The sequence below is a fragment of the Mytilus edulis genome, chromosome 4 (assembly GCF_963676685.1).
Source record: "Mytilus edulis chromosome 4, xbMytEdul2.2, whole genome shotgun sequence".
Lineage (NCBI taxonomy): Eukaryota > Metazoa > Mollusca > Bivalvia > Mytilida > Mytilidae > Mytilus > Mytilus edulis.
Window position 1 is genome coordinate 18847522 of NC_092347.1, and position 24406 is coordinate 18871927.

General features: G+C 33.0%; 1 protein-coding gene across 3 annotated transcripts; it reads right to left on the reverse strand.

Moving 5' to 3' along the window:
• Window positions 1-529: 529 nt before the first annotated feature.
• LOC139519129 (mucosa-associated lymphoid tissue lymphoma translocation protein 1-like) lies at window positions 530-24406 on the reverse strand. 3 transcript variants are annotated; one of them, XM_071310945.1, is made up of 13 exons: window positions 24384-24406; window positions 20911-21182; window positions 19020-19171; window positions 18514-18697; window positions 10671-10777; window positions 8598-8711; window positions 6886-7282; window positions 6407-6508; window positions 5498-5613; window positions 4752-4895; window positions 3149-3321; window positions 1880-1954; window positions 530-793 (listed from the first exon to the last, which is right to left on the reverse strand). In XM_071310945.1, exons 2-13 carry the CDS (start codon window positions 21105-21107, stop codon window positions 668-670), a joined length of 1887 nt encoding a protein of 628 aa, XP_071167046.1. In that variant the 5' UTR covers window positions 21108-21182; window positions 24384-24406; the 3' UTR covers window positions 530-667. The 3 variants fall into 3 exon arrangements, with proteins under 3 accessions (XP_071167046.1, XP_071167047.1, XP_071167045.1); XM_071310946.1 differs by lacking the exon at window positions 24384-24406 and adding an exon at window positions 24108-24327 and having other exon boundaries at window positions 1880-1945; XM_071310944.1 differs by lacking the exon at window positions 24384-24406 and adding an exon at window positions 24108-24220.

Below are 24406 nucleotides of genomic sequence, written 5' to 3' on the forward strand. Positions count from 1 at the left end.
CTTATCAGAAGTTCCCATAGAAAACTTTGATATAAACAATGTCACAATATCTGTTCCTGTTGTAATAAATATTATATATTTTTTCGTAAGGGAAAAATACTGTAATTGTTTGTTCCAGTGGAAATGATATTACAGAATATATATGACCGACAGCAATCAACAAAAACCAGTTCCAGACTTGAAATTTGAACCAGCACAAACTGAAACTTTATGAAGGAACTTCTATTTCGTGACACCACAAGATCAAGGACTGCCATATTGTTTATGACTCAAATACACTAAATCCTTTTTTATGCCATACTATAAGCCCATCGCCATCGTTATAAAAATTGGTGGTGAATTTAAAGAAAACTAGCAGATTCCTCTCACATGTAGATTTAAAACACTGTTCATGACAATTTGTGAAATTGCTTTAGACCAACTTGACTTCTCGTACGACATAAAGTTCTGACTGACAAATAGACTATAGAAATAAAAATATGTGGTACATGTTTGAATTCATACAACTAAGAAATTGAATTAAAAAAAATACTCGAGAAAGAAATTTAATGTTGAATATCAAAATATAAACTATAGGTTATGGAACAAAGGTTAAAAGGATGCAAATAGATAATTTGAGAATCAGGAGTCATTTTTAAGTCTTGAGTAAGTCATTCGTTAAAACTAATCATCGCAATTTATCTCTCCTTAGAACTAGTTTTGATATAAGTGGTTTCCCCAGGCTGATATCAACATCTCCGATTAAATCATTTGCTTTTTTATTCCACACAATAATCTTCAACAACATATCATCCTGTAATGTAAATTCAAAAATATAATTACGTGAATAAATGTAATAAAATGGTACCACAGCAACTATCTACTAGTCAATACACGGTCTTCGTTTATTATACAATACCATAATTCAAATTATACACAAGCTCGTTAAAATGTCGACAATGTTCAATGGCATAATAAGGTGCAAATATTTAATATATAAATACCAAATCGTTTTATGGTAAAAACAACATATGGTTATAAATAAGGAATATATATCCTTAGCTTAGTCTTAAACTACTACAGAACTGACTGTGGAAGATTATAGTGAATTGTTCTTTTTTTTATTTCACCATTTCTGAAGCCAAAAACAAGGAAACTGCAGCTCTTAAATAAATGCTTCATACTCTACATCTTTAAATAAGTATATTATAATCGGATAATGTTATCAATATTATGTTGGTATGAAAAACACAGCAGGATATATAACTGCATTGATACAGTTATTCGAAAAAATATATTATCCATAGTCCACGTCTTAAGACCAACACTCACATCGTATAGTACATGGAATTCACATCAAACCTGTTAGTTACAAACTATACATCGGATTTAAATAGTTTGAATCTGTTAAACTTTAAACGACCCGATAAGAATAAGAGTAGCCTATAAGACATAAATCAACCAATATTCAATTGTGAGCTGTATTTTGTATATATTTACTATTGTTTCACATGTGAATATGATGGAGAGTTTTTGAATAAAGCATTTTCAGATTGAGTTATAATTATGTAAAAATGTTATGCTGCGGAACTAGTTATAGCTATTTGTAGAGATGATATATATACTTCAAGCAACATTGAAATTATTCAAAATAGGCAACAAGAACCTGATGAATCTCTTTCAAAACAGATAGGATGGTTTCCGTCTTTTTATTTTGAAATTGACAGTAGGTATTTCGGGTAAAAAGATAGCCAGTTTGGTTAATAGTTGTCTTGTTGACATTTTTGGGGTAAGTTATTGTGAATATTTAAACAAAAAGTTAACATTTCATCCAATGTTTAAACATTCTAAAACATTACGCATACTCTTACCATTAAACACTGCTCAACTAGTCACTTACCTGAAGTTTTTGAATATTTTTTATCTCAAACTTTCCTCTTCCGCTGATCATAGATACGGTTTTTATCTTGAAATTCTAAAATAACAATCAGATATCACAGTAAAATAAATGACTATTTCATTGTAATTATGATTAAGCCATAAAAATCAGGTTCAACCCACCATTTTTCTCAAACGCACTGAACCAAGTCAGGAATATGGCAGTTGTTATCAAGTAGTTCGTTTTTTGTATATTATGTTGCATTAATGTTAGTTTTTCTTGTACTTCAGTGTTTTTGTTGTTTTTATCTGCTTATAGTTGATGCCTTTTCTTCGATTACAGTTTGTACCCGGAATTGTTTTCTCTCAATCGATTTATGACTTTCAAACAGCCGTATACTCCTGTTGACTTTTAAAAAAAAAACATTTGTATAAAATAAGTAAATTATGTTACCAAAATATTAGTATTTATTGAGTCAAGTTTCTTGGGAAAAATCATGCATCATTAAACGGTAAAACAAATTGATCACATTTTCCGTAGTATAAAGACAACAGAAGTTTACTGGCGTACATTAAAATTGTTTCAATCAGTCATCGTAGTGTCACGACAACACGACCAAACTATGAAAAAATATTAAAAAAAACATAGAATAATTATATTGTTTTTTTTGTATCTTAAGATCATATCTGTCAATCTAGAATTTAGGAATTTACTACGGCGATATTATTTCCTCATATAATTTTCAACAGCTTTATCAGGGAAAGGGTTTTATTGTTGTTTTCTTATTAATGATGTGTATGCCATATGAACGTCATTGGTTTGCCTTATAATAACATTAACGGTATCAATTTTATTTCTCCAGATCGCTTAAATCATTGAAAAATCAATGAACTATATACTTTACTACATTGATTGATTGAGAATGAGACATTCAACCAGCAGTAATACTTATACAATTCTAGTTGTGTTGTATTCCTAATTTGCAGTGCACACCACAAGAATTCAGGGACCATATACCGTCAATCACTAATAAAGCATTACTTATAACAATTATGTACTGTTCGTTGTAATTAAGATTGAACTGATATGTGTATCTGTCGATAGCTGGCACATTAAAAACTTTAATATTTTATCATCAAATTATTACATACACAATGACAGAGTTAACAATATTTAAAAAGTTTGTGTACCTTTTCAAGTTGAAGAGTGTAACATTGTTATGTGTAGATCTCTAAATACTTTTGTAAAATATACCTTACTTCTTGTCGAATGCATGCATTTAGTACTTACTAATGAAAAGGTTTCCACAGCAATATCAATGTCATCTAATAAAGTAGTGTCACACTCTTTTATTATTCTAGTGTTGATATAAATTGTCATCATGTTAAGGGTATCTGCCTGACATTCTATAGACAGCTTGATATTGGCTCCAGGTACAAATACTTCTCTTGAAGGAGGAGGTGCTACGTATAGAACATATATGATATATGATTATATTATCAATCAGGATATGTGACGTGTTGAAAGTTTCAATTAAAAGATTTAAATTGATTTACATTTTCTTGTATTCAAGCACACATTTTGTATCTTTAACTATTTAAGGAATGGTTCAGGATTTACAGCAAAGTATAAAAAAACTTTAATGCGTCAGCTTTTTTACAGAAACATGGCATCGTGTTGTTAAATAAATACTAAATGAGTGTTCAAGAATTATATATAGTCAAAACTGAGTCAAACGTAAGAAAGAGCAAAAAGGTGGTCTCTAAAGACTGGTGGTCTTTTAATACAGTTTCAATTTATATGAAATATACTACAGAGGGGTCTTAAATTGGCGGTCTTTCAACAAAGATTTTTGCTTAATACAGATGGTCTCTTAAGGGTCGGTTGAAAACAAAACTTTACGACAAAAGAGATGATTTCAGCTTTTCAATTGTGAACTTTCCATTTCTAAGTAGCAACATTCCAGTAGCACCTGCATACGGGGTATATATCTCCCAACTGATACGATATTCCGTGCTTTCATTTCCTATCATGATTTTCTTGATAGAGGGTTGCTGCTCACAAGGAAGCTATCAAACCAAGAGTTCCAAATGGTGAAGTTGAAATCATCCCTTCGTAAATTTTACGGACGCCATCACGAGTTGGTTGATCGTTATGGAATAACCGTTTCACAAATGATATCGGATATGTTCCTTACGTCGTAACTACAATCCCATTCCCTTTCATGAAGGTGACCTACCGAATTAGACTATTTACCGGATTTGTTATCACATAAGCAATACGACGGGTGCCACATGTGGAGCAGGATCTGCTTACCCTTCCGGAGCACCTGAGATTATCCCTAGTTTTTTTTGTGGGGTTCGTGTTGTTTATTCTTTATTTTTCTATGTTGTGTTGTGTGTGCTGTTGTTTGTTTGTCCTTCTCAATTTTAGCCATGGCGTTGTCGGTTTGTTTTAGATTTATGAGTTTGACTGTCCCTTTGGTATCTTTCGTCCCTCTTTTAAACAGTTTTGACTGTATATATATCATGCATCGCTACATGTATTGCTGTAAGTTAATGATATATTTACAATAATTTAGTTTCAATAAATTTTCTTTATATGATGTTTTTTTTCATTCTTTCAATGGACAGAACTTATTCCTAATTTATCAAAATCTACTGGTGCAGTTGTAAGTCCTTTTGTTACAAGTTCTGAATTTGTTTGGGTTTCCGGAATTTTTGCATTTGGTTGTTAAAATCGAATACTTTAAACACGAAGCCGTTATACTGCGATGTGATTTTAAAAAAAATAATGTCGAAATAACAAAGTTCAGTATTTCGAAGATCATTTTAATGGTAGGACGGGATTTTCACATGTATAAAAAAACTGTTTTTGTCATTTTTGTACTTACAGAAAACAGCATAAATGTGGTCATACACTTTTGTTGTTTCACAGCAAGGACTAACTATGTCAGCAAATGATCTTGGTTCGTTAAGTGTTGACATGAACTGTGGTGTTTGATTTTCTTTGTATTTCTTCATTTCCTTTCCCATATCTAAAAATCATATGAAATATATATACTGTTTACCGACTAAAATGTTAAAACAGCAGGTATGCAAGATAAGTTACTTATAAAACAAATATGTACGCATAGGCAAAACTAAAAGATTAAACCAATCTTTTTAAGACGTGAATTAAAATAACTAGAGCAAGTATCGCTCATCCATGTATATGTGCCTCTTCAACACAGTTACTTTACCTAAATAGCAATAACTCCAAAAGGATGTCGTCGGACAATTTTGTCCATGTTGGCTTATTTTCAGATCTGAAAATTTTCTCCTTTTCTATCGTATAATAATTTTCACGATAAAAGGCAAAAATTAAAAACATCGGTTGGATTGGTCATTTAAGGGCAATCAATTACTCTTTAAAAAAAAAGTGGTCTGATTATTTTGTAAATGTAAATGGACAAACCGATCTCTGTTTTTGTTTTGTTTTTTGTTATTTGGGGTCGGTGTGAATTGCAGTTTATTGTCTTTTACAGATGTAATAAAATTTTATTTTTTTGGTAAAACGGTCATCTCTGTCCAAAAACAAATCTCGCTTCATGACTGCTCACGATAAGAACAAGAGTTATATATGAAATAACTATGTTACCTTCCAGCACATTTTGCATAACACTAGTTACATCGGTTTTCTGTTTTATTCTCTGATTGAAGAATGTTGCCAAAAGTCCATTTTGATTGTTCTGATATGCAGACATTCCTCTACTCCTAAAAAACGAAAGAAGAAAAGGTTAGATTGAAAAATTAAAGGATACGATGAGATGATCAATTCATAAAATAAAGTCAATATGTAACCCTTTTAAGTTTATCTGAAGTTACTAAATGACTCCTAGCACTGTTTTTTTGGTACAAAATTAGTGATATATATATATTGAGGAACAACACTGCGTGGTTGTTATAACGCCATGGTAAAACAGGTACAAACACTGTTATAACTTGCCAAACATAGTTTCGTTTACATCAACGTTTGCTTTAATTATTTGGTTATAGTTATTCTGCCGAACTGCAGATTTACGCGTCGCGAGATAGTTATTTGCCTAATATAAGCGAAACTAAGAGCGACCAAATACGTATTTTTATCATATACTTAGTATAAATAATATATGAGTTTTACTGTATGATAATAGCATTAAATTAACGTAAATTCCATATTTTTCGTATTGGTGCTTAGCAGGCTGATAGCAAAAGTTTATCTCATACCTCAATTGTTATCACATAACAACATTATCGCATGGCTATCCGGTGATACTTGGCAAATTCCGGAAAATACACCTCAAAGCTACGTTTTCAGTAAAAAACATTATAATCACGTGGATTGCTGTCGGATGCTGGAAGTGCAACATAGACAGTATTTTTACCCTAGTGTACCATCTAGATCATAAGAATGAAAAAAAAATAGTACAAAGTGCAATATAGACAGTATTTTTACCCTAGTGTACCATCTAGATCATAAGAATGAAAAAAATAAATAGTACAATTTGTAACCATATTTAAATCTTACGTAGAATATAGGATAACTGTGTTCCCATTTGTTGCTGGTTCATTTAGACTGTCAAAGGCCTGAGATTTAGCAATCTGTCGAATTGGTTTTTCATTACAATTTCTAAAAAAAAAATGATATGCAAATGTCATTTCTATGCAACAGCTGTAAAGATAAAGAAACACTAAAACTTAAATTGGTGTTTGAAGGTAAATTAGTGTCGTTTTGACTCCAGAATAGTATCTGCGATAGTTCACAAAATGTATTAGTCTTAAATATATATCTGTAAATTGCATAGCAGATCTAGAGAGTGTTTGCATAAAATAATGAATTCTTCTACCTTTTGCTGATGTGAGAGGTTCGAAGTCATACTGCTATATATCTCTAATTAAAATTCAACATCTCAATTCACGGTACATACATTTTCGAATACAATTAAGACTTGATATATACAGAAAATAAAGAAAAAATAATTTTAATACTTGAGCTTATTTCCATACCGTATTCTGCATGTATCTAAGACCATAACCAGTAGAGCTGGATCAATATGTCGTTGAAATTTATACAAAACGTCATCAGCACAAATGCAATCATTTGTCGTATATCCATGCGCAGCGTCGGTTGGCACAAGATGGCATTTCCTTGATTCTTCAAAACCATGACCAAAAAAGCAAAATACTACATACACATCTTTTCCCATTTGTTTAACAACATCAATGAACCAATCTATTGTAGATTTCATTTCCGCTTTGGTTAAATCTAGATAAGAGAATACCCGGAAACCAAGATCCTCAAATGTGGACTTCATTAATCTTACGTCTGCCAGTGGTACATTTAACAATGGTTTGTCTGCTAGGTAGTCGGCATTACCAATGATAAGTGCAACCTTTGCTTTTGCTGTAATTTAAAAACTTATATCACTACATATCTACATGTAAATAAGAATATGTGGTATTATTATACCTTACATATATTTCAAACAATTCTATTGCGTGAAACCTTATCACGTGACATGGAATAATTTAGTTAATTTTCATTCAATTGCAAGGAAGGACGAATAACCCTAAAAATTTACACCAGCGGTGAATAACCCTATTTATTCACCGGTGAATAACCTTTTGAGTTTGTTGATTTGTACTTGAGTTACCTCCCATGAAAATGACGTCACAGACGTAAATAAACAAAATGGCAGCGTTCACTTTACACTGGAAGCCCATCGAGAGACGAGGAAATAAGGCATTGGGCATGAATAGAGCAAAGAGTGCCAGCAGCCGATAATATCTCTTATAAACGGTCCTTGTCAGGACCATCAATATTTTACAAAAAGATTCTACTTTTGTTGTAAATTCGAGAAATTCGAACACAAATGTATTTTCAAACGTCAGTCTGTGTGTTATATGTTAGAAATATAGGCACTATAGTATGCCCTTCCACTGTTAGTTCGGTATAATAAAACAATTGTGGCCCCTTAAAATCGATGAATATCCAAAATTGTCAACCCTTAAAAGTTATTTCACTTCGGGCTGAGCCCTCATTGAAATAACCTTCTTGTGTTGACAATTTTGGATATTCACCTTTTCAACGGGCCATAATTGTATATGATTGCCATCAAACGACTCTCCAGGAGAGATTGAATGACACAAACACAAACAGATACAACCATAGGTCACGGTATGGCCGTGAATAAAAATTAAAACCTATACGATATAGTCAGCTTTAAAAGGACTTTGTAGTCTTTATATGTTATTTAATCTGTATAGGTATGTCTTTATATCATTTGTATAGCAATTGAGTACAAATGTTTTACGTACATCAAATGTTACAAACAGAAAAACAAGCGACCTCAAACAATTTTTAAAGAAATGGTTAAACATAGAACTTGAGTTAGTCCTTTTGGTGTTTTCACACCTGTCGTCCTTCTGATATAAAAATCATTACAAATATCTTTTAAATAACGGACGCTAAAATTTCAATTTGGTTGAAACTAATGCTCCATAATGACTGTTATATATTCATGAGGAAATAGTATAAAAGAAACAGATATTTTTTTAACCAACCATAACAGGAACCGGATTAAAGGTCTATTTTGAACTTGAAATGAGGTTCGAGGTTTGCTAATTTTAAAAATGCTGATATTTACAAATTGAGCAGATTCTCTAATCTATTAACTTTGAAAATTGCCTTTTTTGTGTCTTTCTCCCTTAATACTCACGTTCAAATCTTGGACTTTCAGGCATAACTTTCTTTGCAGATGTGTCAGTGCTTTCTGTGTTTTCCTGTCCTTCGCGATATGAACGAACATCATACAAAATAACATCCCTTTCTTCTACAAGTTTGAATAAACGTTATAGTGAAAGAATATAAGTCAAACATTTTGAATCTTTAAATTCTTTTATTATTCTGAAAGATGCACATGTGGTACAGAAAATATTTTCTAATCATTCCGAAGTCGTAGTGAACATAGGACCGAGCAAGATTTGGTATGGATTATATGTTTTTTCGGGTAGTAAAAGCAAGGAGTTTTTCATGTGTAGCTCTTCACTATTCGTTCAAATAGTACTCCATTCTAAAACTTGATATCATAAGAGATTTGTTCAATCAATGGTCAATTTAAAAAAAAAAATTATTTAATCACGTTACTATAAATCATCTAATTCAAAATGCATTGCTGTCGATTCACAGTTTACCAACTTTTGTTCAAGTAAGAAATATGTTAACCAGTATGTCTCTCATTAAAATATATCAAGAAAGACAATGGCAGGTTATGGAGTGAATATTATTTTGTTTTCAATTCGTTTAATTTGTTGATCCTTTTGATTATGCCAGATGACTATATTTTCCTCGGAATTGTTATTTTTGCTATTTTTGCATTTCACATACAATTTAGTTCTATGGTGTAAAGGAATTCCTCTTGGTCAAGATATTCCTATTTTTTACGATGGTTCAAATATTATTAATTTTGTTTTGGGATGTTCAAGATATTATCATTTTGTTTTGCAATGGTCAAGATTTTATCTTTTTGTTTTACGATGGTCAAGATATTTTATTATTTGCGATGAGTATCGTAGTGTTAATGACAGTTGGATGACTCTTCTTGTGATAATAGAAAATTACTACAGGAAACAAATTGTCACGTCGTTCCTATTTAATTAACACGAAATATACAATAAGCTGCCGAAATTTTTTTTTTTTTCAAATTAAATTTCAGCGAATTGTCTACCCTATATGACCATACACACTTCCTGTCAGTTATTAATAAAATAATTACAAAAATAATTTCCTGTTGCATGCATCACTCTTTTAATTTAAAATATAAATATGCCAAAGGCTTGCATGATGAGTTTGTTTGAATGTTGTTGTTTTTTTCTCGTTTAGAGTCTCCACATCACGAATAGCAAATAATGCATTGTTTGTAATCATGTTACCGACTATCGAATAATTGTTTAAGGAAATGTAAAAATTAAAATAAACTGATCAATTCATAGTAAGATGTTCAGTTGCTTATTAATTAAGATGAAAAACAGGTAAAATTATCTTTTTTGATAAAAGAGGTACATTCAAACTCATAAGTGTCGAAAATAAACTGAAAACGCCATTGCTAGAAAAGAAAAAAAAGACAAACAGACTAAGAATAGTAAAAAAACATAACATAGAAAACTTAAGACTGAGCAATACGACACCAATCAAAAACTGGCGGTGATCTAAACTGCTCCGGAAGGGTTAGCAGATGCTCATGTTATAACAAACTCAGTCATAAGTCCTAAAACGGAGACGGTATTGTAGATACGACATTAGGGAATATCCGTTATCATCGGTAAAACAGATATTCCATAACGGTCAACAAACTTGTGATGGCGTCCGTAAAACTAAGAATATTTTGACTGTTATGATATTATATAATTACAACAAGGAGGCGACATATCACTAGACAAATAGCGGTAAATACTTGGATTTCGATGAAGAACATAAACACTAGCTTTTAATCAGTCTGCGTTTAGGCATTAAAAATAAATAGAAATAATAATTGCAGATTTATTAGAAGTGCAATCCACAGTTATAATAAATGAAGTCCCCGAAGAGCCATGTAAATCAAGTATGTATGTAGGTTTTCACTATCAATCTTTTGAATTATTCACATAGTCTGCTATTCTTACATTGAGGTGATATCAATGGTGTTCATTTAACATTGATATGACATCTTTCTCACAGTTGGGAAGCATATGTAACATATGCATTTCCTATCGCACTTAACGAAAGTAGCTAAGTTTTGTAATGGTTTAAATACCTTCAATAGGTGGTGTCACCGATACCGAGGTTCGAGATGTGAACACAACTTTATGCCGTTGATTACCATTCTGAAGCCTACAACAGTATGTGCCATTATCTTGTTGCCTATAATACAAATGCATATACTAAGTATTTTTGTATTGTGAAATATTTGCCAATTTTCATTGTAAAATATATTTAACGTAACTATGTTTTTAGTAAATTGATATAGATTAGTTGTAAAATGTCTGCTTCCAAAATATATAGATATAGGAAGATGCGGTAAGAGTGCCAATGAGGCAACTCTTCATTCAAGTAACAATTTATAAAAGTAAACCATTATAGGTCAAGGTACGGTCTTCAACAAGGAGCCTTGGCTCACACCGAACAGCAAGCTATAAAGGGCCTCACGAATTGCAAACAATTGCTGAATCTTATAAATCACTAATATTCCAAAGGGACCTAACCTATATGTTATTATCAATTATCAAAGATTTTCGTAGATACACGAAGATGTGGTAGGAGTTCCAATGTAACAACTCTCCATCCAAACAAAAGTGTTATTTACACCACTGGGTGGATGCCACTGCTGGTGGACGTTTCGTCCCCGAGGGTATCACCAGCCCAGTAGTCAACACTTCGGTGTTGACATGAATATCAATTATATGGTCATTTTTATAAATTTTCTGTTAACAAAACTTTGAATTATTCGAAAACTAAGGATTTTCTTACCCCAGGAGTAGATTACCTTAGCCGTATTTGGCACAACTTTTTGGAATTTTGGGTCCTCAATGCTCTTCAACTTTGTATTTGTTTGGCTTTTTAACTATTTTGATCTGAGCGTCACTGATGAGTCTTATGTAGACGAAACGCGCGTCTGGCGTATAAAATTATAATCCTGGTACTTTTGATAACTATTTACACCACTGGGTGGATGCCACTGCTGGTGGACGTTTCGTCCCCGAGGGTATCACCAGCCCAGTAGTCAACACTTCGGTGTTGACATGAATATCAATTATATGGTCATTTTTATAAATTTTCTGTTAACAAAACTTTGAATTATTCGAAAACTAAGGATTTTCTTACCCCAGGAGTAGATTACCTTAGCCGTATTTGGCACAACTTTTTGGAATTTTGGGTCCTCAATGCTCTTCAACTTTGTATTTGTTTGGCTTTTTAACTATTTTGATCTGAGCGTCACTGATGAGTCTTATGTAGACGAAACGCGCGTCTGGCGTATAAAATTATAATCCTGGTACTTTTGATAACTATTTACACCACTGGGTGGATGCCACTGCTGGTGGACGTTTCGTCCCCGAGGGTATCACCAGCCCAGTAGTCAACACTTCGGTGTTGACATGAATATCAATTATATGGTCATTTTTATAAATTTTCTGTTAACAAAACTTTGAATTATTCGAAAACTAAGGATTTTCTTACCCCAGGAGTAGATTACCTTAGCCGTATTTGGCACAACTTTTTGGAATTTTGGGTCCTCAATGCTCTTCAACTTTGTATTTGTTTGGCTTTTTAACTATTTTGATCTGAGCGTCACTGATGAGTCTTATGTAGACGAAACGCGCGTCTGGCGTATAAAATTATAATCCTGGTACTTTTGATAACTATTTACACCACTGGGTGGATGCCACTGCTGGTGGACGTTTCGTCCCCGAGGGTATCACCAGCCCAGTAGTCAACACTTCGGTGTTGACATGAATATCAATTATATGGTCATTTTTATAAATTTTCTGTTAACAAAACTTTGAATTATTCGAAAACTAAGGATTTTCTTACCCCAGGAGTAGATTACCTTAGCCGTATTTGGCACAACTTTTTGGAATTTTGGGTCCTCAATGCTCTTCAACTTTGTATTTGTTTGGCTTTTTAACTATTTTGATCTGAGCGTCACTGATGAGTCTTATGTAGACGAAACGCGCGTCTGGCGTATAAAATTATAATCCTGGTACTTTTGATAACTATTTACACCACTGGGTGGATGCCACTGCTGGTGGACGTTTCGTCCCCGAGGGTATCACCAGCCCAGTAGTCAACACTTCGGTGTTGACATGAATATCAATTATATGGTCATTTTTATAAATTTTCTGTTAACAAAACTTTGAATTATTCGAAAACTAAGGATTTTCTTACCCCAGGAGTAGATTACCTTAGCCGTATTTGGCACAACTTTTTGGAATTTTGGGTCCTCAATGCTCTTCAACTTTGTATTTGTTTGGCTTTTTAACTATTTTGATCTGAGCGTCACTGATGAGTCTTATGTAGACGAAACGCGCGTCTGGCGTATAAAATTATAATCCTGGTACTTTTGATAACTATTTACACCACTGGGTGGATGCCACTGCTGGTGGACGTTTCGTCCCCGAGGGTATCACCAGCCCAGTAGTCAACACTTCGGTGTTGACATGAATATCAATTATATGGTCATTTTTATAAATTTTCTGTTAACAAAACTTTGAATTATTCGAAAACTAAGGATTTTCTTACCCCAGGAGTAGATTACCTTAGCCGTATTTGGCACAACTTTTTGGAATTTTGGGTCCTCAATGCTCTTCAACTTTGTATTTGTTTGGCTTTTTAACTATTTTGATCTGAGCGTCACTGATGAGTCTTATGTAGACGAAACGCGCGTCTGGCGTATAAAATTATAATCCTGGTACTTTTGATAACTATTTACACCACTGGGTGGATGCCACTGCTGGTGGACGTTTCGTCCCCGAGGGTATCACCAGCCCAGTAGTCAACACTTCGGTGTTGACATGAATATCAATTATATGGTCATTTTTATAAATTTTCTGTTAACAAAACTTTGAATTATTCGAAAACTAAGGATTTTCTTACCCCAGGAGTAGATTACCTTAGCCGTATTTGGCACAACTTTTTGGAATTTTGGGTCCTCAATGCTCTTCAACTTTGTATTTGTTTGGCTTTTTAACTATTTTGATCTGAGCGTCACTGATGAGTCTTATGTAGACGAAACGCGCGTCTGGCGTATAAAATTATAATCCTGGTACTTTTGATAACTATTTACACCACTGGGTGGATGCCACTGCTGGTGGACGTTTCGTCCCCGAGGGTATCACCAGCCCAGTAGTCAACACTTCGGTGTTGACATGAATATCAATTATATGGTCATTTTTATAAATTTTCTGTTAACAAAACTTTGAATTATTCGAAAACTAAGGATTTTCTTACCCCAGGAGTAGATTACCTTAGCCGTATTTGGCACAACTTTTTGGAATTTTGGGTCCTCAATGCTCTTCAACTTTGTATTTGTTTGGCTTTTTAACTATTTTGATCTGAGCGTCACTGATGAGTCTTATGTAGACGAAACGCGCGTCTGGCGTATAAAATTATAATCCTGGTACTTTTGATAACTATTTACACCACTGGGTGGATGCCACTGCTGGTGGACGTTTCGTCCCCGAGGGTATCACCAGCCCAGTAGTCAACACTTCGGTGTTGACATGAATATCAATTATATGGTCATTTTTATAAATTTTCTGTTAACAAAACTTTGAATTATTCGAAAACTAAGGATTTTCTTACCCCAGGAGTAGATTACCTTAGCCGTATTTGGCACAACTTTTTGGAATTTTGGGTCCTCAATGCTCTTCAACTTTGTATTTGTTTGGCTTTTTAACTATTTTGATCTGAGCGTCACTGATGAGTCTTATGTAGACGAAACGCGCGTCTGGCGTATAAAATTATAATCCTGGTACTTTTGATAACTATTTACACCACTGGGTGGATGCCACTGCTGGTGGACGTTTCGTCCCCGAGGGTATCACCAGCCCAGTAGTCAACACTTCGGTGTTGACATGAATATCAATTATATGGTCATTTTTATAAATTTTCTGTTAACAAAACTTTGAATTATTCGAAAACTAAGGATTTTCTTACCCCAGGAGTAGATTACCTTAGCCGTATTTGGCACAACTTTTTGGAATTTTGGGTCCTCAATGCTCTTCAACTTTGTATTTGTTTGGCTTTTTAACTATTTTGATCTGAGCGTCACTGATGAGTCTTATGTAGACGAAACGCGCGTCTGGCGTATAAAATTATAATCCTGGTACTTTTGATAACTATTTACACCACTGGGTGGATGCCACTGCTGGTGGACGTTTCGTCCCCGAGGGTATCACCAGCCCAGTAGTCAACACTTCGGTGTTGACATGAATATCAATTATATGGTCATTTTTATAAATTTTCTGTTAACAAAACTTTGAATTATTCGAAAACTAAGGATTTTCTTACCCCAGGAGTAGATTACCTTAGCCGTATTTGGCACAACTTTTTGGAATTTTGGGTCCTCAATGCTCTTCAACTTTGTATTTGTTTGGCTTTTTAACTATTTTGATCTGAGCGTCACTGATGAGTCTTATGTAGACGAAACGCGCGTCTGGCGTATAAAATTATAATCCTGGTACTTTTGATAACTATTTACACCACTGGGTGGATGCCACTGCTGGTGGACGTTTCGTCCCCGAGGGTATCACCAGCCCAGTAGTCAACACTTCGGTGTTGACATGAATATCAATTATATGGTCATTTTTATAAATTTTCTGTTAACAAAACTTTGAATTATTCGAAAACTAAGGATTTTCTTACCCCAGGAGTAGATTACCTTAGCCGTATTTGGCACAACTTTTTGGAATTTTGGGTCCTCAATGCTCTTCAACTTTGTATTTGTTTGGCTTTTTAACTATTTTGATCTGAGCGTCACTGATGAGTCTTATGTAGACGAAACGCGCGTCTGGCGTATAAAATTATAATCCTGGTACTTTTGATAACTATTTACACCACTGGGTGGATGCCACTGCTGGTGGACGTTTCGTCCCCGAGGGTATCACCAGCCCAGTAGTCAACACTTCGGTGTTGACATGAATATCAATTATATGGTCATTTTTATAAATTTTCTGTTAACAAAACTTTGAATTATTCGAAAACTAAGGATTTTCTTACCCCAGGAGTAGATTACCTTAGCCGTATTTGGCACAACTTTTTGGAATTTTGGGTCCTCAATGCTCTTCAACTTTGTATTTGTTTGGCTTTTTAACTATTTTGATCTGAGCGTCACTGATGAGTCTTATGTAGACGAAACGCGCGTCTGGCGTATAAAATTATAATCCTGGTACTTTTGATAACTATTTACACCACTGGGTGGATGCCACTGCTGGTGGACGTTTCGTCCCCGAGGGTATCACCAGCCCAGTAGTCAACACTTCGGTGTTGACATGAATATCAATTATATGGTCATTTTTATAAATTTTCTGTTAACAAAACTTTGAATTATTCGAAAACTAAGGATTTTCTTACCCCAGGAGTAGATTACCTTAGCCGTATTTGGCACAACTTTTTGGAATTTTGGGTCCTCAATGCTCTTCAACTTTGTATTTGTTTGGCTTTTTAACTATTTTGATCTGAGCGTCACTGATGAGTCTTATGTAGACGAAACGCGCGTCTGGCGTATAAAATTATAATCCTGGTACTTTTGATAACTATTTACACCACTGGGTGGATGCCACTGCTGGTGGACGTTTCGTCCCCGAGGGTATCACCAGCCCAGTAGTCAACACTTCGGTGTTGACATGAATATCAATTATATGGTCATTTTTATAAATTTTCTGTTAACAAAACTTTGAATTATTCGAAAACTAAGGATTTTCTTACCCCAGGAGTAGATTACCTTAGCCGTATTTGGCACAACTTTTTGGAATTTTGGGTCCTCAATGCTCTTCAACTTTGTATTTGTTTGGCTTTTTAACTATTTTGATCTGAGCGTCACTGATGAGTCTTATGTAGACGAAACGCGCGTCTGGCGTATAAAATTATAATCCTGGTACTTTTGATAACTATTTACACCACTGGGTGGATGCCACTGCTGGTGGACGTTTCGTCCCCGAGGGTATCACCAGCCCAGTAGTCAACACTTCGGTGTTGACATGAATATCAATTATATGGTCATTTTTATAAATTTTCTGTTAACAAAACTTTGAATTATTCGAAAACTAAGGATTTTCTTACCCCAGGAGTAGATTACCTTAGCCGTATTTGGCACAACTTTTTGGAATTTTGGGTCCTCAATGCTCTTCAACTTTGTATTTGTTTGGCTTTTTAACTATTTTGATCTGAGCGTCACTGATGAGTCTTATGTAGACGAAACGCGCGTCTGGCGTATAAAATTATAATCCTGGTACTTTTGATAACTAATTAAACCAGTCTAAGATGCATATTTATATTAGTTGTTAGTGGCGTTGAACTAGCTTCCAGTAACTGCGAGTACTTTTCGATCTTTCGATAATGTCTTTGTTTTAGGTTTAGATGTACCCGGCCACGTTCACTTTTTGTTTTTGTTAGATTTATTTCTTTTTGTATCCATCCGATGAGTTAAGCCTTTTTTTTAATTGATTATTTAGTTCGTTCTTATGTTGTTACACCACAATACCAGGTTAGAGGAGGGTTGGGATCCGGCTTACATGTTTAATCCCGCCACATTTTGTAAGTATGTGTCTGTCCCAAGTCAGGAACATGTAATTAAGTGGTTGTCGTTTGTTGCTGTGTACTCAAATAAGTCCGTTAGTTTTCTCTTTTGAATTGTTTTACGTTCGTCATTTCTGGGCCTTTTATACATGTAGTTGACTATGTGGTATGGGCTATGCTACTTGTTAAAGCCTCTACGGTGATCTATATTTGTTAACTTCTGTGGTATTTTGGTCTCTTTTGAAGAGTTGTCTCATTGTCAATCACATCCTATATTCTTTTTTATAAACAAGAAAATCAACGGTCTTATTCATATTAAAAACATGAAACGAGAAACACTTGTGAACCTTATCAACAAACGACAACCACTGAAAAATCGGTTCCTGAATTAAGACAGGTACAAACAAATTCAGTGGATTTAAACGTTTTAAAAGGCGACAACCTTCATCCTAACCTAAATGTAACATCACAGCATACACATTATAAATGTCAATTGAAATGATTTAACTCAATCAAAAGACATATTAACAAAAAAAGTAAACAAGTACACATACACAGAAAGAGTAAATTTGATCTATGTAAATACAATATCAATAAACAAAGGGCGAAGATGTAAAACAATATCAGAAAGACAACAAAGATAACCTTGGACAAAATGACGTTTAATAATATAACATACACAAGTAAATATGATAATTTTGTTGTAAGGGGTACAAGGATAACGGAAATATTTTTTTCTCAAAATAGATAAATATAGCTTATGTTAACTTTTGACAAAATTCATCAAACTAATTAAATTGGGACGTGTTGAGCAAGATAACGGTGAATGCCATGCGTCCAAAGCGCTTTTCTATATCAACGTTATTGGGAATGCATAAATCAAATGATTCAATAACCAATATATACATACTTTGTATACATGAGGAGACTATAACCAAAAGTACCTTAATCTTGCCTTATTAAGTCAGTACTTTTAAAAGAAGCATACTTCCCCTACAAACATTGATCAACTAAAGTGTCGTCATCGATGATATTGACAGACCAGTAGTTTATTTTTTTGTGTTGATATGAAACATCATTGAAATATGTTCCTTTTCATCAAATTTAATGTTTATGAACTATATTCTACCCTTAACATGGTTTGACATAACAGTTTATTTCCGCAATTTTCTAATTTTGATGCTCTTCATCGTCTGATTTTGACTTCCAACTGTATTAATTCAAAATTAGCACGTGAGTTTTTATAGACGCACATAGAAAACTATAAATCTGGTATCTTTTTTTCAATTAGTCAAGAAATAAATAAAGATATATGTAAACGATAGTTCGTACATGAAAGTATTACAGAAAAGGGCAAAATGTACCTTGTGTTAACTATTTTGAAAATGTGATTAGTTTCAGCTCGTAGTTTCGCCCATTCACCGCTGATATGTTTAAACCACTGGTATCTTGGGTAAGGAAATCCTGTCCCTTCTACGTAGAGATGTAACCCTGCTCCTTCATCAATTGTTTTATGCGATGGTGGTTGCTTAATTATGACAATAGGTTCTGAAATTAAATATGATAAATATTACAACTTTGAAATTGGTTTGAACTTTTCGGCATATCCATGTTGTCCTATAAGACTTCCATATACTTAGTATACGGTAAACCTAAGCTTACACCACTGAAGTCATTAAAAAAACTTTTCACCAAATGTTTTTTTCTGTGGCTTACTTAATAACCAGAACTTGTTCTACCTTTAGTTATACATATATACCAAATGTTCTGTCAATTGTAAAGAGACGGTTGAATAAAAATAGTTTAAATGGAAATGGATCAACTTTAGTAATAGTATTTTTTTGTATCAGAAGAATTAAACACTGCATACCATATTCTTTGATGTCCATCAGTAAACTTTCTAGCCGTAACTGGTCGAGTAAATGGACAAGTTCAAAAGCTACCATTCCAAAAGAACCCAATCTCCATAGCATTGTTTCACTAGGACTATTGCTCCTTGAGAAACCATTGACATCTAAAGTACTAAAAAAATAATTCATATAAGATTGAGAATGGAATGATTTCAGATATGAAAACAAACGCATTACATATGCTATAATATTCAGTCTATCCCCTCTGAAATGAAAACAACGACATTTTGTACAATGGCATGAACAATGTTCTATAATTGAATTCTGATTATTCTAAAACTAAGTTTAACTACTAATCAAATCGTATTTTAAACAAATCGATGAAGGCGTGTACATAAAACTACATACCTGTACTTTTTCCAAGTTGACCTGGATTTTAAAAACAAATATTTTCAATTGAAGATAAGACAAAGAAATGTCTGGCTGTTCCTTGGATGAAATCAGATACAGAACATAAAAAGATCACTAAGTATCAACAAAGTTGTTTCCATTCAGCAAACCAAGAATATGTAGGCTTGAATTTCCTAAATCGTTTAAAAGATACAAACTATGATGTCATTTACTTTTTCCTTTAGTAACTCTATAGTCCTCCCAATTTTATTATTTCTTTCGCTCTTGCATAGCCATATATTTTTTCCCTATACTTACATTTAACGTCCTCGTTCTTTTTTTGACCAAACAAAAATCTCCGATATAACTCTGAGTTATGTTTCAAAGTACGAAAAGCAGTGACATCACCAACTAAATTGGATTTTCTATATCATTTAAAATAATGGTACATGTATTCCTTGGTAACAAAGTTGTTTAACAGAATCCAATTTTACAGAAAAAAAATTGAGTTTTTCTTTACAATGCTTTCTTACTTTTTAGCTCGGTTCCTTAATATCAAAAAAAATAAAAGGGTACCTAAAAACTGACCAGGGCAAATTCATGCTTGGAACTTATACAACTCTTTTCCATTTTATAGGAAAAATAATATTTATATCTGATATGTACAAATTATGCAGGCATACTAAAATCTGACAGGAAAACTTTATGGTACCGCACCAAGTGGCTAGATCAATAATAACATTAACGGTACCAATTTTTCTGCACCAGATGCGCATTTCGACAATACATGTCTCTTCAGTGGTGTTCGTGGCCAAAATATTTAAAATCCAAAGCTTATATAAAGGATGAAGAGCTATAATCCAAAATTAAATAACAAAAAACACTGGAGTACTGGTGATACCCTCAGGGACTAACAGTCCACCAGTAGAGGCATCGACCCAGTGGTAGTAATAACATTAACGGTACCGATTTTTCAATAAACCATGTACATATCCTAAAATCTAATTTGATTGACAATTAAGGTATTTATCAATTCGTTTATTAATTTTTAGTGGGGCTAGATTGATTTTACATGCTCTTTTAGTGTAAAGATTTAAAATGTTAATTGTTCAAAATAGTTCTCCGTGCGTTCCGAAGTTAGTTTGTCAGTATTGATGCCGTAATTACAGAACAAAGTTATTTCTCTAAATTATATCCAATTATGTTTACATGGATATTCCATTAATTGAAATGTATGAACTTATTACATTCTCTTTCAAAACAATATTTATCTCAAAACCATGATACGTTTTAAATTTTGTCTTTCACTGATTGAAGAGTATCGTCTCTGTGAAGTATCTCAATTTGCATATATACTTATGTCGTATTTGTTGTGGTGTTCTTCTATATATTTGGTCAACAACGTACTCACTAAAGTCGATATTTCTCACACACTGATATAAGAATCGAACATCAGGGGTGTACCTGAACTGATTTGATTTTGTTCAAAATATCTAATTCATGTTTTACAATTTATCTTACCTTACATTGTAAATTGGTTTCAATTGTGAAGCCTTTGCTACAAACTCCTTCCAGTTACATGTCTCTGGATTTCGATCGAGTGTTGTGCAGATATTCGATGTTATAGAAAATCTTAGTTCAACTATATTTGTATTTGGATCTACGTCTTTCAGATGTCGACATTGCTCCAAAGTTAATCCATTTCTCCTCATCTTCATTCAACAAACAATCAAAATCATTTTACAACAAATTGTACAAGTCCAAGTAGCTCCTTCGTACCACCATTATTATGGCTGAAATTATAGTGTTAAAAAATAAAATGGCTGAAATTATAGAACAGTTCATCTTAACATGACTCTGACATTGAATCATGAAAACCTAGAACAGATATGAATCTCAATATTGTACAAATTAAATTAAAAAGGTTTACTAATGTTTCTTAGATGAAAATGTTGTCCTTTTCTAAATGAGGTTTACATCCCCGCATGCAAATCAATAAATACTATATTTAAACAAGTTTTAATATAACACCCCTGCATCTTTTTGGAATAGAAGACTAACTTACTTATCAATAAACTGATGATATCCAACCATTTGTTTGTAGTTTTTTGAAATTACTGTAGAGAAATAAAACGTTTTGAGATGTCCAGCTCACACACAGGTGGCTAAATCATCTTATATTCATGATTATTATTACATCTTAACAATTAATGAATTCTTGAATAGACATACACGCATAATTAATGGCTTTCATTTATCAACTTCTTGTCTATATGCATTTTAAAATTTCATCCAGTTGATCCAGTGATACCGATTAACTATGTGTATTCATTTAATCCAATTACACTCTATTCAGTTAAATCCTATCCTATTTTACCAGGTGATTTTGAAATGTTCAAAAAAATGTTTCTGTTGTGTATCTACGTTTTCTTGGAATTTGAGACGTACAAAATGTAAAAAATAATGTTCAGTCAGTTTTAAGGAAGATTTATTTCACTTTCACTACAATACACAAAGTCTTTCCACAGAAAACTTCAATGTAGAATTAAATCATGATTTATGAACTCATATAGTGCATTTAAACATGAAAATTATATACTAACAGTCAGTTATATAACTCTTTATGTGGTATATAACATGGATCATATACCTTTTGGTTTTATACACGTTCGGTTAAATGATAAACTTGCAATCCAGACAGTATTTTGATAGAACTGCACTATCACCATCTAGCTATAAACCCAGGTTTAATCAATCATTTTATACCTAGGAAAATGCCTGTACCAAGTCAAGAATGTGACAGTTATTATACATTCGTTTGATGTGTTTGAGCTTTCGATTTTACCATTTGATAAGAGACTTTCTCTTTTAAATTTTCCTCGTATCCAAGTGGGTTTTTTTTTGTGTTTTTTTTATAATCTATTATAGTGTCTTAATATGAAATTGGTGCAGTTAAGGATACTGAAAACAGAGAATTAATTTTCAAATCCAGGTGTTTGCGACACGTAGCTATTATATAAAAATGTTTTCTTTGTACAAACAAACTAATCAAAACAATAAAGGTCTGTCCTGAACAAGACAGTACCATAGTGAATTTTTAAAACACGAAAATTATTACCAAAAGGTTTATTTTCTACGCAAATAATAATGGAACATTACAATACATATTGGTACGGTGTCCAAAATTGCCTTTTTTGTTAAAAGGTAATTTGATATTTTGACGGTTAATCATTAAGACGGTCTTTAAAGCATTAAAAATGTCAAGCAAAACTAGAAAAATAAAAACAAAACAAGAATGTGTCCAAAGTACACGGATGTCCCACTCACAATATCATTTTCTATGTCCAATGGACCGTGAAATTGGTATAAAAATTTGGCATTGAAATTAGAAATATCATAGGGAACATATATACTAAGTCTCGAATTGATTGGACTTAAACTTCATCAAACACTATCTTAACCTGAACCAGGACAGACGGACGAATTAACTAACGGACGCACAAACCTAAAATGTAATGCCCTCTACAATAGAAGATGGGACATAATAAAACAAATATTCCAAAAATATAGACCTTTAGTATACATTACAATCCTTTCCTTTCAAAGATACCAATTTGACGGAAATATGGTAAATATGGCCAAAGCATTGATTTAAGAGGTATTTGTAAATATGGAACTACGTATGGTCGCAACTTATAATAATATATTGAGAAAGGAAAAACACTTTATAAATTTCGTGCATCCGAAGCACTTTACTGTATGTACCTTCATTAAGAACGCTGAAACTTAAATATTTTATACCAAAGGATGTATCAAACACGCAGAGTAATATGACCAAAGGAAACCTAAAATAGCTAAAATCATCTTTGAGAGAGTAGAAGCATAAAAGAAATAGCTAACAGTGGGTCAGTCTATAATATATTAAAAGGAAAAAACAATGGATACTCATCTTTGTCTAAAACTGAATTTTAAAAACAATAGCTTAGAAGGTTCGCCCTAAAATATATTCAATGGTTTCAAGTAGTGGCCATTGATTGCCCCTCTAAAGTAGCAATCATTAAAATATATCTTAGCCATGAAGTTGTCAGTTTGTTTACGATCTCTAAGTGTGAATGTCCCTCTTGTATCTTTCGACCCTCTTCTCCAATATATATGTTATATAACTATAAGAATGCAATGACGGCAGAGAAAATAAAAGTTTTATTCTTTTAAGTGAATGTAATATTTTTGTTATGCAATCATTATGTAATCAATTATTATGCAATTTATGGCACAATTTTGGACAGTTCACTTGAATAAATTTAGCTCTATCATCTTAATCAACACAGCAGGAACTACAAAAGGGTGTCTCAAATTTTCGCTATTGTATTACATTCCATTCTCTCATCAATCTGTAATTAGTGTAAACATCCTTACCCCATAAAAGTAGATAATGTTTGATTAGGTATAAAATTTGATCTATACGTATTATCCGAAATCTGTAGATAATGACTCCAGAAACAACATAATAAAATCAACACTCTCAGGATATCCATGAAGAAGAAAGTGGAAATTTCTTGTAAAATTTTGAAGACACAGTCATCTATAAAAAACACTTTTATAAATTTTCTAGCATTACAAAGAAAGTTAAAACTGGGGAATTGGAGGTATAAAATCTTTGTATCGTGATACCTAAATATCTGTAATTTATACTTTTAATAACAAACAATACAACTTACTTCATACTGCTGATATTATACCATTTGTATGCAGTGTTGTGTAATTACTTCCAGGAAGCCAATTCAATTTGGGAATTCCCACTTAAATACACATTGTCATAATATAAAAATATCGTATATTCATCAATTTCATGACTATCATTTAATTTTGACAAAATGAAAATAGAGGAAATTAAATCATAAAACACGTGCGTCTATTCACGGTAGTATTAACTTTATTGTTTTCTTATTGTGAATTTCTTTTTATGCAATTTCAGTTCTCTGCTGCACACTTACATGACTGAATCAGATGTGGTTTT

Coding starts and splice junctions, on each gene's coding strand:
- LOC139519129 (XM_071310945.1), bottom strand. CDS start 21,107: ATGAAGATGAGGAGAAATGGATTAACTTTGGAGCAATGTCGACATCTG. Junction 19,172..20,910: donor AAACCAATTTACAATGTAAG/GTAAGATAAATT, acceptor TTATTTTTTTAG/TACTTTAGATGTCAATGGTT. Junction 10,778..18,513: donor TTCAAAATAGTTAACACAAG/GTACATTTTGCC, acceptor TTTGTATTATAG/GCAACAAGATAATGGCACAT.